Consider the following 16,641-nt stretch of genomic DNA (forward strand, 5'->3'; position numbering starts at 1 on the left):
GGGCTGCTGTAGAGGAGCCTGTACTGGGAAAAGTATGAGGACTCATCCAAGGCAACTTTTCCCAGCTCACTCTAAAATGCCTTAGGTTGCAGCTGAGCTTCCTGCTCTACTTTAAGGCAAGTCTGACAGCGGTCAGTCACAAACATGGTACAGTGGAAAGAGCACTGGACTGGGAGTTAAGGTCCAAGAGTTGATCCCCAGTTCTGCTACTGACTCACTGTGTGACCTTAGGTGAAACAGTCTTCCTGCCCAAGCTGTTGTTGATTGGGGAGACTGAGCCGAATGAGCTCTTAAGGCTTTTCCGGAGAGGTCAATCCATGACACAAGGACACTCCAGGTTGCTTTCTTGGGTCTACAGGCAAGAACTGAATGCTTTGAGCAGCTGATCCGATCATCTTTGGATTTGTTAGTCTCCTTTAGTTTTTATTGTACACCTTCAAATGAGTGGCCTCTGACCACTAGGCCTTCTGAGCATAAGTGAGGGGAGAGAATAAAATAAATAGAAGTCAAAGCTGAGGCCCTCAAAAATATATATAAAGCACCAATAGCAGGCCTCAGTTTTTTTTCTAAAAAAAAAAAAAAAAAAAAGAGATTCCAGAAATTTCTATTATTAGCATCAATCCTGTTGCCATGTTGTTCCCCTTCATGAAACCATCCCCAAGAGGTGGTGGCATGTGGCTTGACTGGGGACACCGATATGATAGGGCTCAAGGTTAGACCTAAGGAATACACATAAGCAGCCTCCTGTAAGAGGAGGGGGTCATGGTAAAAGTGCTCAAGCTCCCCAAGAGGGGATAAAGAGCTGGACCCCAGGCTGTAGGAAGGGGTGGATCATGGGTGCTCAGTTTTCAGCAAGAGACAACTTAATGAAGAGGAGCAGTCCCGGGACCAAGAGTGAAAAGGCTTGGGTTCCAGGGCCAGTTTGGACCCTGGAAAGACATTTCCCCTGTCACACAACCCTCCTGCACCGTGCCCATTCCTGAGTCAAGCTCTCCAGTTCCTCCAGCCTCTGCCTTACTCCCAGCACCCAGGCCTTGGCCCGCATCCAAGTCTCCACCTGAGTCCTTCACTGAGTCAACAGCTATTTTCATCTTAGGCCTCTGTTTATATGGCTTCCTCTGCCTGCTTTCTCATTTCCCCTAATCCACATCCATCTTGCCTTCAAGGCCTAACTCATGATAAAGGAACTGTTCATGGAGCCTTGAGCATGGGCAAGAGGGACTTGCCTGCTGCATGACCTCAAGCCTGGAGGGATAAGAGACCAAGTAGTCAGGTCCCAAAAGGGCTCTGAGCAGCTGATTCTCAAAAATGAGTCTGAATTAGCAGAAAAACAGCAGGGGGGAAAAAAAGGTGGTGAACTCATGGCTATTATTTTAGACTCAAACAGATATGAGGCTCAGAAATCAGTCCATGACAAACTGCATACGACCAAAAGATCCTGAACTGAGATGTCAAGGACTTGCTTCAACCAGTTAATCACTTTCCCCCATGCACCTTTGTGGCTTTTGCCTCTCTAAACCACGCCTGTGCCCTTGGTCTGGCTATTGTTCATGGGGGCTGCTCTCCCTCCTGGGTGGCCAGGTGTGGTTCCTCTCTGAGCACAGAGATCTGTGTGCTCAGAGAGGAACCATACCTGGTTTAATGCTCTCAAGCTACCATATTGAAATTCATATTTTTTTTTAACAAAGGACTCTATATTTTCATTTAGTACTATGTCCCACAAATTATGTCTCCAGTCTTGTGTATACTTTTGGACAAGTAAATCCCCAAGTTATTCTTTTGTAGTTAATGTGAAGGGCCCTCAGCTTAACACTCCCTAAGTCCCAGTGTTTATTTATCTTATATTATTTTTTCTCTGAGATGCCACCTCCAAGGATTTTCTGACTACTCTGACCCTCCATTATCTCTGGGCAGCAAAAGGGCTCACAGCCAGGGATGTACAGTTAGCACTGTCCTTCTCCTCAGTGTCTTAAGTGTGTGTGTTCTTCCTTGGGAGCTAGTTGGCAAGTTTCATGAATATAGGACATTATCCCATGCTCTCCACATTCTTAAGAGCCCACATGACATACTCACACACATTTACCTGTGTGAGTTATTAATGAGCTAAAGCATTCCTAAAGTTTACTGAGTACCAGCAAATGGAGCTAGGAAACACTGCACCTTGAAATTGGTGGTGTACACCATGACGTTTCAGATAAAAACGTAAGGGAAAATGGAGCTCAGGGAGGGGGCTCATAGAGAAATAAATTAAGCTTGAATTTGTAGATTTCAGGGGGACACTTTATTTTTGTTGTTTTGGGGGTTTTTTTTTGTACTTTAAAAAATCATGCTGAGTTCAGCCATCAGGATGGGCAAGAACTGAAAACAGTCCATCAAGCAAAAGCCATTGCCTGCTGTGAATCTAACATTTCCCACAAGAATGTGGAGAGAGGCCATCTGGGGGGTGGGATGTGAAAAAAGTAACTGACTGACATGGAAAACAGATCAAGACCACTCCACATTGAGGTTGGGGAAATACACAACGGAGAGCCAGGCAGTTAGCAAGCAGAAGACCTTGGTAGTGGCTGTTCAATCACATTGTTCCTCCAGCCAAAAGGCCCCTGTACTGGCTCCAGAAAAAATGCAAATCATTTTTTCAAAATGACTCTGCTTAGATAAAAGTCTGCTAAAGGGACCACTTCTACACAAAACTCAGGGAGTTATACTTTTAAACCTGGATACCTCGAAGCCAGCTATTGGCCACTGAGGCATGTTGATTTGAGAACGTCAAACAACTGTTTCAATCTAATAAATAAAACTTGAAAATTGTCCCTACCATATTTCAAATGTTTGGATGATATCCTCTAGAATCTAGAGATTATTAGAAACAAGAAGAAAACACAAATCTCTTCAATTCAGTGGCGTATTTTTTTTAATTCTGGCTACGAAGGTAGTACATCAAGTGAGTCAGGTTCGTTTTAACCCTTCACAGGTTTATGTTCTACTATTTTAAATGAACCCTGCACTGGTTTGGGGCCTCATCATCTCAATAAAGAATACACTGTCTTCTGGGATATAAGTTACAGATTTGTGCAGGTTTTTTTTGTTTTGTTTTGTTTTTACCTTAGTCATGTTAGCTTATTTTTCTTCTTGAGATTCACTTCTTAGAATTCCATCTAGATCTAAATCAGAGGCGCACACCCACATCAGACACTGCAGAAGTCAGGTTCAACCTGAGCGCAGCACAGAGTCAACCTGATTCTGGAGGCAAGCCCAACACCAGCACTCTTACTTAGAAACCAGGGGATTCTCTGGGTGGTCCCAAGGAAAATTAAGATAGCCCAGAGACTAAAGCACACAGGATTTATTTTTTCCTTCAGAACAAAGAAAACTATGACTAGATTTGCATGGGGATGGGAGGAAGGCTATTGATTTAATTCCTAAAAACAGAAATATTAAGAGGTTTCTATTTTAATGATGTTTTAAACCATCCTGAACAGCCCTGTTTTATAGGGAAGAACTGTGCAAACGTGCCCTTTGTGGCAATCAGCAGTTAGGGTACAGGTACAAACAGAAGATGTAAATCAGATAGTTACTTGCACTTGGGCCAGTGCTGTAAATAAAGTGCTTTCCTGACTTTACCAACTGATCATCTAGTGACCTCAGCTTACATGTGGACCCATGAGGGGCTGAGTTGCCAAAGAAGGACCTTGGGGGCTTCTTCTTGCCTCTCCTGGCAAGGTCTTTTGTTTCTGGGCACAAAGTTAAGATTCGCTGTGGTGGATTTCACTGGGTTTCTACCACTCTCTGCTCAGGTAAAAAACACTGTGAAGCCTCGCCCTAACTCCGACAGCAGGTCTTCAATCACTGCAGGATCTAGGCTGTCTTATCAGCCAAAAGTGCCGGCAGCTTGGTCTCTGATCTCACCAGGACAGCTGGCATGCCTGCCCACCTCTCTTGCCAGGAACTAAACTCTCCGTGCAGTGGGAATGTGATCTCTAGTCTGAGACAAATTCCCCTTCTACCAATGCCCAAAATTGACTGCAGGTATCATCCTGTTTCTGGAGTACCAGGAGGTTTCCTTTTTCCACCTTGATTCCCACTCCACCGCCTTTATTTTAATGAGTTTTCCAAAAAAACAAGAAGCTGTTAAGCACCTGTTGGGTGGAGGCTAACAATTACACTAAAAACAAGATGCTAATCATGAGGATACCTGGAGGTTAGGATGAGCTTTGCTGGGCCCCCAGTTTAAAGACCAGAGCTCTTCAGATCCCTCTGGCCTAGACCCCTCTTCCTTTGGGCTCCAGATGGTACATTTGTCCCTCGAGCATATCCTGCATTCCAAATAATATCTTGCACTTCCTTTTAGCTTAGAATATGTTGCTGTCTCTTTTGGGATCTGAAGTACAGTTAGATAGTCTGAACTGGAAATGTTCGTCTTCCTGATATTTGCTATGGTGGCCTTATATATATATTAGTGAGGCCTCAGCACAGTTCTGAGCAGGCTTCCAAGCGGAAAGAAGTCAGTAGGGCCTTGAATCAAATAGGACTTTCTTGAACTGACCGACAGTGCATACAAGGACCAGGAGATACCCTTGAAACCCCAAGGACAAACACCTCCACACAAAGGGCAAAGATGGCATCTGACAGCTCACCATTTCTGTTCTTGATAATGTCCCCACTGATATGGCATGCCGGTTGCTATTGTGATAGCAGGAAGGATAAACTGTAAGTCAACTGGAAGTTTATTCCTGGAAAAATCTGAGATTGAGATATTGCATCACAGGCTCCTATGATGCTAATAAAGTTTCCTAAGGATCTGTGAGCTGAGTGGTCTCTGTTCTCACTACAGTACCCAGGGACCAGCTACAAAGTTACCCCTCAATTCAAGCTGCATGGGTATTGAATACCAGCAAATAATTTCATGCCTGCAAAGTAGCCTCCTCCTTCCTGATCTGGCCATTGTTCAAAAGCATTCACTGTTCATATGCCAGATCATACCCAAAGGGGTGTCCAAGTCCTAGGAATTTCTGACACAAAGATTTTTAAGTTTCACCTTCAGCCACCTCTTGTTTCCCCGTTAAATTTGGATCACAGTGGTCTTGAGGCAAGTTTGGAAACAAAAGTGCAGCTGTCTTAGGTTTTCTAAATAGTTGCAATTTAAGCCCTGGATTGTCTTATTAAGTATGGAAAATCTGCTTGCCATGAATGCCTTACCGACACTCAAGCTCTACTTCAGCAACAAGCACAGTGATTTCCTTACCATACACATAAGAGATCCCCACGAGCTCAAAAATGGCAATGATGACAAGGGCATAGGAGGCAGCATAGGTGTCCACAAGCTGAAACATGTAAATTCCACCCTAACAGGAGAGAGAAACAACCAATATCAAATGCGTCCTGAAGCCAGGCTGTCTCTTCCCACGTTTAACAGCCAGTTCTCTCAATCCTAAGAAGAGTCAGGTGCAAACAGGAGTCCATGCATCTCCCTCCTCTCAGTAGCAGTAACCTACACCTGGTCCAGCATGTAAGCTGGAGGCCTTGCTGAGTCAGCAAAGCAGTTCCTCAACAGGCTGCGAGCTAATCAATATAACAAGCACCAAAAAAAGCGATTTAACATCTTATTCTTGAAAGGCAAAGGTCAATGTCTGAAGAAGTATACGTGAAAGAAGCCAGATTGCTTTATTTTTGCTTTAAGCAATTGATCATTTCCACCTATGTATCTGCATTCGATTGACCCTCCGATGACCTTTAGGTGTCTCTGGGTATTTCTCACACCCACATGTATCTCTACCTCAATCTTTAAGTCTCCCTACAATAAATAAGGTGTAGAGACCTTCACATTCCAATCCATTATTTTACAGAAGAAGAAATTACAGCCCTGAGTAGTTAACTTGCTCAAGGCCACAGAGACAACGAAAGCAATATATATACGAGCGAGCTAACACAATTTACCAAGACACTCGGGACTGGAAGAAACTGAAGTGGCTGTTGACTCATACATGACAGTAATCATCAGAAATTGTACCTGATTGGTAAATAAAGATTTTTATGTATTCTGTTTTCTTTTTCCTAATTTTTTATTTACTTTTTAGAGGCAGGGTCCCATGATGTTGCCCAGGCAGGAGTATAGTGGCTATTCACAGATGCAATCAGAGCACGCTGCAACCTTGAACTCCTGGCCTCAAGCAATCCTTCTGCCTCAGCCTCCCGAGTAGCTGGGACTAGAGACATGCGTCACTGCACCTATTTTCTTAAAGTAGGACACACCTGCCTTGTTGGCTCAATAAGGCTACATCTCAATTACGAAGATACTAGAAGCATCACTGGTAGCCAAGATGACATATTTCCCTCTGCAGTCAGAATCCCTAATGAACTGGTGCCGTCTACATGGAAATGGTAGTGATTTGCCTTTGATTATAAGGTCTGAGAGCTAAGGGTTGAAGGACAGATAGCTATTGGCCCCCCACCCCAAGCCTGTGCCTAGGAGGCAGCTTACCTGAGTGATCATTGGAAAACCCATGATGAAGAAACAAATGCAGCAGCCCAGAGTAAACACTGGCTTGTGTGTGCGCAAGTACTTGGGAAACTCGTCTGAGATGGAGGTCACTATGGTCTCGATGGTGGCAAACTGGAACCGTGTCAGGAAATGAACATCTGAGTCAAATTGTACCACCCAGAAGGTACCCCCAAGCCCTTTGTATGTCCCATCCAGGAAAGTTGTATTTGTGTTAGGTTTGGTTTTTAGGATGGCATTCCCTCAATGGGTCTAAAAAGCCTCCTTGGGGTCCAACCCACAAGGGCAGCCAAGAGAACCCAAGCAGGATGTGAGCTTTAAAAATTGCACTTTCAACCCCCAGAGACTTGCATTCATATTCACCCATTAGGACAGTTTAAGTTTCACTTTGTATTCATGAGATATAAATTCCTCTCCTCCAGTTTACCTTTCATTTGCTCTTCTTTTTGAGGAAAACCCTCTTTGCACCCAAGGACTAAACTCTGAGCACCTGTCAGCATGATCTGTGGTTGTCTCAGCCCCACAGCAATTTCCCTAAAATTGACTTCACATTATTCTTTATCCAGCCCTACAGAATTTGCTTTGGCAAAATGACACAAAGGCAGGAAGTACACAGGCTAAAAGTTGCCACATAGAACGGAGGGAGAAGGAAGGAGAGAGGACGACTCTCTTGCACCATTACGTGAGCACCCAAAATACAAGGTGATCCTGAGCCCTACACAGGCACTTCAGCATCTCTAGATCTCTCAGGAGAAGCATTCAGACACCCCAAAGCCTACCCCTCTCCTGAAGGGTGAACCCAGGACCCAGGAGAGGGGGAGTCTTCAAGAGGAGCATGGGATAGAGACTGATGGGAAAGGGGCTCACCATAGTGTCAAGGCCAAGAGTGAGGAGCATCAGGAAAAAGATGATGGCCCAGAATGGAGAGAGAGGCAGCCTGGTTAAGGCTTCCGGGTAAACCACAAATGCAATGCCTGGCCCTGGAAGGAACAAGACAGATGATTGCAGGCAGGTCCTACTCAAGGCTGCTCTTCCCAGAGCCCAGAAGGCCTTCTCTCTGCTGAGATCCTCATTTATTACTTCTTATATGCTGCTTCCACTGTTGGTTATTTTTTACTCATCTCTATCCATTTCCTCAATTAGACCATAGGCTCCTTGAAAGGAAACACCAAGGGAATTAGGACAACAGCTAGGAGAACTCACAGGAGAGGCCTAAAAATAGTGTCTAAGCAGACACTCAGAGGCAACTCTACTGGACTCCACAGTTAGGCTGTGTACCATGTACATAGGATCTTTGTATTGGATGAATTAAAGGAAAATGTAATTAATTACCCTTTACAGCAGTAGTACTCAACCAGCAGTAATTTTGCAATATTTGGGATATTTGGCAATGTCTGCAGACATTTTTTATTCTCATGGGTGAGCTGGGGGTAGGGGTAGGATAACTACTGGCATCTAGTGGGTGGAGGCAAGGGATGCTGCTAAGCATCTTACAATGCACAAGAGAGCTTCTTGCCAAAAAAGAATTATCCTGTCTCAAATGTCAATAGTGCTAAGGTTTGAGAATCCCTGCTCTAAAAGTTGGAACATGACCAAAATGACATTATTTCTTTCTTTATTTAATTATTAAGTTCTGGGGTGCGTGTGCAGGATGTGCAGGTTTGTTACATAGGTAAACGTGTGTCATGGTGGTTTGCTGCACAGATCACCCCATCACCTAAGTATTAAGTCTGGCATGCATTAGTATTTCTTCCTTTAACCACCCTTTCTCCTACTTAGTCCTCCAGGAGAAAATATTCACATAAAATATGAATCTAACACTTTCAGGATCTTGCACTATTGGTATAAATGAGGCTACATCAGTCCTAGTAGTTAGTTGGGTTGGGGGCGTGGTGCATGAAACATCATGTAGGGGTTAAGAGGGTCCAGTCTCTAAGGGTCAGATCTGGTCCAAATCCAGATTCCATGACTTACCATCTGTGCAACCCTAGACAAGTTATTTAATTTCTGTAAGCCTCAATTTTGTCCATCTGTAAAATGGGGACAAAAATAGGACCTCACAAGGTGGTTACAATGAACAAATGAGAAAACGCAGGTAAAACACTGAGCCCAGTACCCCCTACATCATCAACACCCACAGAATATTATCTTCTATTATGAGTGGACTATGAACTTGGAAGTTAGCGGTTCTGATTCAGGTTTTCTCTAGAACACTTCATGTGGTCTTGGTGGGGATGTCTGAGCAGCAGTTTTCTCTGCTATCATAAAGCTCTGCCAGCCATTCTCCCTGCCTCACGGCCTCACTGGGAAGATTACTGTAATCAAAGGTGGCTAAGACACAGCAGTTGTGAATTTCCCTGTAAGTAGAAAACTAAATGATAATGGGCAGAGACAAGTGAATGTGGGTGCCGGGATAATCCACAGCTAGCACACGTCCACAATCAGCAATCACAGCACCTAGAACGTTTATAACTCAAGCATAACAGCACTTTTTTAAACTGAAATTTATCAGGTTGTTAGTTCCTAATGTTGCCTAGGGCCTTGGTGTATTTAAAATATAAAGCCTCAAATGCCAGAGATACCCCTGCTTTACGCATTTATTGAACAGACTGTAGAGCCAGCCTCTGAAGGCTCCCTATGTGAACCGTAAAAGAAAAGTCTGTATTAAACTAAAGTTCAAAATAGGTCTCAAATGTAGAACAACAAGGAAGTCAGTTTAACGTTCTGGTGACAGTCAGGCCCGTAAAGCCGACAAGAAGGTCTTGAATGGCCACTACCAGAGGACCTCAGCTGCTTACTTTAACAGGATTCTACCCTTTGGGCTTTATAGCTTTTTTACAGGAAATAAGTGATTTCAAAATATTCAGCCTGCTTCCATTTCAGTTGCCTCCCTAAAGCACCCAGGTGAAGGCATTATTTGCAAGCTAAATTACAGCAGACTTCACTTACCCAAGGCAGATGGGGAGCGGAGTCATCTAGAGAATAACATCATTAGATGTTTAAAAGAGTATATGGCACTCTGATGGAGGCCAAGTTCTGCCTCTCTCCTCTCCCACTGGGAGGCAGTAGAGCCCAGTGGCTGGAGTACAGGCTCTCTTCCTCATGGATTAAAAAACTGGCGGCCGGGTGCGGTGGCTCACGCCTGTAATCCCCACACTTTGGGAGGCCAAGGTGGGCAGATCACAAGGTCAGGAGTTCAAGACCAGCCTGGCCAATATGGCGAAACACAGTCTCTGCTAAAAATACAAAAATTAGCCGGGTGTGGTGGCGGGCACCTGTAGTCCCAGCTACTCAGGAGGCTGAAGCAGGAGAATGGCATGAACCCCGGGAGGCAGAAGTTGCAGTGAGCCAAGATGGCACCACTGCACTCCAGCTTGGGTGACAGAGCAAGACTCCATCTCAAAAAAAACAAAAAACAAAAAAACTGACTGCACCTCTTACTAGCCGAGGACTTAGGGGAGTCACTTGTTCTCTCTACACAAACTTTAGTTTCTTTATCCACACAATGGGAATAGTAACAGTACCTACCTTTCTAGAGCTTCTGTGAAAATTAAATGCATCAACACAAGTAAAAAGCTTAGAACAATGCCTGGACATACTAGGAACTTGGAAAACATAGACCATTATTAGTCTTCTTATGGGAAGGGATCAAAGGGGCTCTGCATTTCAGTAACTTGAGCAGAGTCCCCAGAGATCCTACCATGAGAGCCTCCTTTATCCTAGAGTGCCACTAAAGACACAGCAAGGGGCTCTGGCCAGTGCAATGCATCAAGGCCCACAGCACAGCTTCGGTAGCCACTCTGCTGTGATAACTATTACAAATTGAATGAGCTCTCTGAGGATATGCCACCTGGACTTCTGTGCCTTTGGGCAGAAGAATTGGGATACAGGTGATAGACAGATGGCTGCATGGAAGTGGGATGTCAGTGCTGTTTGAGAATGCTCATTTTGATTAGTAAGGTGTCTGAACTATTAAGGGGCAAGGGAACCAAAGTAGTATTTCTAGTGCTCCGGTTAGCTGAGAGTTACCTATACCTGGGAATGCTAAATAAATATGCACATTTCTGCTTATCTACTCTGGTCTAACTCAGTCTTTCTGCTGTTGGATAAGCATCTTTGTTTGGCTTCAGGACAGATTCTGAATATGAGTCACCGCTCCATAGGTGGCAATGCATATGGTGGCGAGATGGCTCTGAAGGGCTAATTTTCCTGTAAGCTGCTTTTCTAGAGTAGTTCCCCGAGAACATGCCCCCTTCCCTATGCCTATCATAAAAGCAAAAGACAGCTTGGTCTCTTCACCAATCCCATCCTCAGCCCCTCAAAATTTTGATAAGACCAAGATTTAAGATGATCATTTTGGGCGAAATGCCTCTTTTAGAAGGGAGTGGTAAACTAAATCGATTAGTGTTAGGTCATTAAGGAGAACCTCTATTTGACTAAAGATCAAAACTTAGTTACAAAGTTGGGTCAGCAAAAATGTCCTGAATGTCTATATGCCACTGTTGCCCAGCAAGGAGGAAGTGGGGCTCAGGTTTAATGCAGGCCTGACCCCAAATCTCTGTCCTGTATTCTGCAGAGCCTCCATTATATCAAGGCAAGTAAGACAAGCCTTGATATAATGGCTTGTCATTATATCAAGACAAGACATATAAAAATACATCCAGGTTCAGATGAGCAGAAAAGCTTCCCCAGTGGGTCTGGGAGAAGATCTCATGGGCCCTCTCCTGTGGGAGATGAGGCCCACCATCCTTGTGCCAGAGACAAGTGTTAACACAACAGGTTAGAACCTGTTAGAAGTGCCCTTATCCTTGTTCAAATCAAAGGAAGTGAAAAAACACTGGAAAGGAGAAATTTCAGAGGAAAACATGGGCAATTTGTTGGCTGCATTTTACATACCAGATAAACAACATTCTATTTGAGTTTTTGCAATGTCTCCCCAGAAATCCATTTCCTGGAGCAGAAAAGAGTTCAGAATCATTTACTAACCTAGTCCACATCTCAGGATTCACAGTCTCTAGCAGGTTGGCCACTGGTTCCAAAAGAACTCAGTAATGTCACAAAAAGCAAAATGCCTAAGATCTTCTAGAGAATGGGACAGAACCTATCTGCTCCAACCACTCTGCTAGGAGGAAATTAGGTTACAGGACAGCTGGAAGTGACTGCAGTACCTCTAAGGACAAAACCCGTTTACCCTCTCACTTTCCCTCCCTGCCTCCCAGGGTATCTGAGAATTCTCAACCAGGGAGAGCCATTGCTTATCTCCTGGGGCCCCTCTAATTTAGTGCATTGCTGCGGAACCAAACACCCCTCAGGGTTTCACACTCTCTCCAGGGAGAGATAATTGCACCCCTGGAACGTGCTGGCTCTTTAACTCTTTGAGGCCCTGGTGCACCATCAGCATGAATTGGCGCAGTAATGAATTATCTATCCTTGGGGAGCCAGAAGAAATCTTAGTATTCAAAAAGGTGACATTTCCAGGGCTTAGTTCTCTCACCACATCTGAGCCATTATCTGAGAATTGCAGTCAGCTCCTTGAAGGAAGATAACTGCCCAGACAAGCCTCTCACAGGTACACCCCTTGGTTGTCCAGGGCCACAGTCATGCCCCACAGCATGAGGAACAGGACCAACACACTAGGCATCCCATAAATGTCTGAATTGAGAATGAGATCATAATGGTAAACAAAAGACACAATGAAATCCCTTGATCACTGAAACCTACTAAATATACAAATCCTTTGTGGAACCAGGCTGGGTGAAAATGAAGAGTTAAACTAAAATCTTGAATGCTCTCTCTGCAAAATGCTGTCCTAGTAATATGGATTAAATGAAATAAAAATGAAAGCTCTTTGTCAACTTGAAAGCACCACACAAATGTTAGCCATTAATAAAAAGATTATTTGGGTAGAGAGTAAACATTTATTCCACATGCCTCTGCACCCACCCAGCATGATCCAACATTTCTACCCACTGGGGAAAAAAATTGCAGGTCTGCATTGCTAACTAAGCAGAAGGCCCTGAAAGCACATTTGACCTAACAATCAGAAAAGTGCTTTGTAAGGAAAATGCTCCTCTGAAGTCAGTTCTCTCACTAAGCCATGGTTTCGACAGGGCCTTCTGCAATGAATGTCATCCTACAGCAGCCTGTGCCCACATCAGCTCCTGAGGCAATGGTTTGCCTAATAAATTCTCTACTCATACCTAACAGGTGTAACCCTTACTTCTATAGACTGGAGCTAAATTAAGAGGGGCAAGGTAAGAGGAAGGAGAGGAGAGGAGAAGGAAAGAGGGCTTTTAAAGCAATCCCTCCAGTTAGAGTCCAGCCAGTTCTGACTCTGCAGTGAGCTTCCTACTTGAGCCTGCCTTGGTCCCTCTGTAAAGAAGGACCTGTTCTCCTCCACCCTCTAACCTGTTCCATAAGGCCAGCTTCCCAGCATAGTATAAATTAGGAGCTTGTGACATGAGCCTGAGACCTGCCCTGCAACAGCAGGTTAAAAACTGTCCTGTACCTTGGTCTGCCACATTCTCAATGTTGACTTTGCGTTCATTGGCCATGAAGCCGATAACGGAGAAGATGACAAAGCCGGCAAAGATGCTTGTGGCACTGTTGGTGCAGGTTACAATTAGAGTGTCCCTGGAAGGAAGAGACCAGAGTTTTCCATTAGGTGTGCTTGGTGAGTGGAAAGGGACAAGGGGAAGGATGCACAAATGTGTGCCCACGTGTTTGTCTGCACATGTGTAGGCGTATACATGTATGTTCATGTCCTAACCACAGGCTCCCTCAGGCTCATTTAAAAAGCACCAAAAGGCTCAAAAGATATCCCCTCATAGCCCTGATTCAGGGCCTCTGGGCCAAAGCTCTGACTCCACAATCTATATAAATGGGTCTCAACTCATCTGCTATGGTCTGAACCCCCCCATCTCAAATTCATTGGCTGAAACTTAATCTACAATTTGATAGTATTAAGAGGTGGGGGCTTTAGAAAAGTGATTAAGTCATGAAGACAGAGCCAACTCATGGGATTAGTGCCCTTATAAAACAGGCTGAACGGAGTGTGTCTGCCTCTTCCACCATATGAAGACACAGCAACAAGGTGCCATCTTGGAAACAGAGAGCAGCCCTCCAGACACTGAATATTCTGGCACCTTGAACTTGGACTTGCCAGCCTCCAGAACAGTGACCAATAAATTTCTGTTGTTTATAGCCAAAAGTCAGTTAAAGATACAAAAGTATAGCTAGATAGGAGAAATAAATTATAGTATTCTATAGCACTATAGGATGACTATATTAACAACCATCCCAGCCGGGCACGGTGGCTCATGCCTGTAATCCCAGCACTTTGGGAGGCCAAGGCAGGTGGATCACCTGAGGTCAGGAGTTCGAGACCAGCCTCACCAACATGGTGAAACCCTGTGTCTACTAAATACACACACACAAAAAAAAAATTAGCGGGGCATGGTGGCACATGCCCACAATCCCAGCTACTTGGGAGGCTGACACAGGAGAATTGCTTGAACCTGGGAGGTGGAGGTTGCAGTGAGCTGAGATTGGCCATCGCACTCCAGCCTGGGCAACAAGAGTGAAACTCCATCTCAAAAAAAACAAAAAAAATCATCCTATAGCACTATGAGATGACTATATTAACAACAATTTATTATATGTTTTCAAACAGCTAGAAGAATGAACTGTCAGTGTTTTCAACACAAAGAAATGATAAATGTTTGAGGTAGTAGATATGCTAATTACCCTGATTTGATCATTACACATTGTATACATGTACCGAAATATCATACTGTACTCCGTAAATATGCATAATTACTACGTGTCATTTAAAAATAATAAAAGCAAAAAATGTATAAAGAAAAAAATGTTACTCAGTCTGTGGCATTTTGTTAGACAATCTGAACAAACTAAGACATTATTCCAGGGGCAGAGGTAAATCTGTCCATCAGAACAGAAATTGAGGAGATCGGGCCTTAGTTGGCTCCAGGACAGGAACTGTGTGTGAGGGAAGAGAAGGAGTGGTAAGGTCAAATGACCCTAAAATGTGAGGGTAGCCTGGAGTTGGGACACACAGGGTTGAGAAGGACAAAGCGGCAGGGGAGGGAAGAGAGCCCAGTGTCTCTACCTTCATCGCAGAGCCCACTGCTGGTAAGATAGCCAGGTTTCCCAGCCTACCTTCAGTCATCCTAGATTCAAATGTGAGGTCACAGCTAGACGGGCTACACTGTAACCCAGGGCTACACTGAAATCCTGGTTCTCCTGCCTTTTAGTGGCATGACCTTGAGCAATCCACTTCCTTTCCACTCTGATTTGAAATGGTAGCAATGAGTCTATCTGTCATAGGCTGTTGGCCGGACAGAATGAGATGATACCTGTACTATGCACAGCCTAGCACAGAGCAAGTGTGCAGCAAATGATCCACCTTGTCTGACTCCTTAGTTTACTGATGAGGAAACTGAGGCCCAGGGAAAGGTAATGGACTAATTAATAGTGTGGGCCAGGATATGAATCTAGATTTTCAAGCTCTCAACCTGGGTTATTTCTGCCACACCACACAGCCTCATTTCTAATAAAGAAGATAGCAATGCTTCACCCTTTAATGGTGTTCAGACTAATTTGGGTCAATGGTTAATGAGCAGTTGTGACTAAAGAAGTTTAAATACCATAGTCTGTTACTCAAGGTCATTTTGAACTGAATTGTGTCTTCCTACCTCTCCCCTACCCCTACCAAATTCATATTTTGTCATCCTAATCCCTAGTATCTCAGAATGTGACTGTATTTGGAGATAGGGTCTTTAAAGAGGTAATTAAGTTAAATGAAGTCATTAGAGTGGTCCCTGATCCAATGTGACTGATACGACTGGGGTCTTTATAAGAAGAGGAGATTAGGTCACAGCCCCACACAGAGGGAAGACCATCTGAAGGCACAGTCCATTGTATCCACAGACTAGGTAGCTCACAAATGACTATCACAGAAGAACACAGCCGACTGCACAGTGACCTGCAGAGAAACTTGCTTCCATCCTATAAATAGCCACTGAGCCTCCACCATGTGTCAGAGCCAGGTATGTAAGTGAGGGTCCAGGCCTTCAGAAGATAGTGCCTAGGCCTTAGCAGGTGGTTTATCCTAGGCCAGAAGCAAATCTTTAGCTCTCCCTAAGATGAAATGTGAGGATGTGGCCTCAGGTGTCTGATAACTCAGTCCATTCTTCTGTCCCACTCAACCAGCTATGCCCAGATCTTGTAGTACCTCTACATACCTGTAGCAGTTGTTGTGGAATTTGTTGTAAGAAGAGAGAGTGATCAGGCCTCCCCATGCAGCAGATAAAGAGAAGAAAATCTGAGTGGCAGCATCTTTCCACACCTGAGAGGCAAAAGGGAAAGAGATTCAAGATCCATGAAGGAGACTGGCCCCAGGGGAGAGGAGTCACACACCCAGTGCCATATCATGTTTCCAGGGGAAACATCAGGGACAAGATGACTCCTGACATCAACAGCAATGAGAACATAAATCACTTGTGCTGGAAACCAAAGGCATAGTAAGTTACCTGGGAGATTTTAACTTCCTCTATCAAAGGTGAGGAACTCAATAAACTACACTACATACCATGCTCATATGTTCTCTCCTGCAAAGCTAAACAGAAGGGAGAGTCCTGCCTTTAGGTCAATACACTCTCAGAAAATAATAATTTACAACAGAAAAATATAATAACGGATGCAAAATCAAAACCCTTTTTAACTGACATTTCTGCAGATTACAAGTGCTATTAAATTTCTGAAACTCTGTAGCCCCAATCTCAGTAAAGCAACCTCTATGCCGCTGCAGACTTTATAGTGTCACGTCCTACCTGCTATTAAGTGGAGACTTTCTGTTATGTGCAATCAAACTCAATCCTAGCTATGCATTCTTAACACACCCTGGAAAAGCAGAGTTTCCTTTAAGGTGAGAAAACTCAGTTCCCCTTCAACAATCACCCCCCTCATTTGTAGTTTTTGAATTGGAAATTTTAGAGTTAGATGTGCCTGTACAGAATATGCAAAGAGAAAGTTCAGCTTGTGCTGGCCCTGTGTGGGTATACAAAAGTATTCAGACATGTCTGAGCCCTTAAAGGGTTCAGGTAAATATATTTTAAAAATAGAAT

The 16,641-nt window shown here is 44.1% G+C and overlaps 1 protein-coding gene across 1 annotated transcript in view; it reads right to left on the reverse strand.

Annotated features, from left to right (window-relative positions):
• The window catches only part of LOC129007715 (sodium- and chloride-dependent glycine transporter 2), a 59,027-nt gene that overhangs the window by 14,909 nt on the left and 27,477 nt on the right, over positions 1-16,641 (reverse strand). Inside the window, exons 9-13 of the mRNA XM_054438916.1 lie at positions 15,760-15,863; positions 13,005-13,129; positions 7,364-7,476; positions 6,479-6,610; positions 5,243-5,342 (exon numbers count right to left, since the gene is read on the reverse strand). Of these exons, the coding sequence (XP_054294891.1) occupies positions 5,243-5,342; positions 6,479-6,610; positions 7,364-7,476; positions 13,005-13,129; positions 15,760-15,863 (574 nt within the window). The remainder of the gene's footprint in view (positions 1-5,242; positions 5,343-6,478; positions 6,611-7,363; positions 7,477-13,004; positions 13,130-15,759; positions 15,864-16,641) is intronic.

The sequence above is a fragment of the Pongo pygmaeus genome, chromosome 9 (assembly GCF_028885625.2).
Source record: "Pongo pygmaeus isolate AG05252 chromosome 9, NHGRI_mPonPyg2-v2.0_pri, whole genome shotgun sequence".
NCBI classification, from domain to species: Eukaryota; Metazoa; Chordata; class Mammalia; order Primates; family Hominidae; genus Pongo; species Pongo pygmaeus.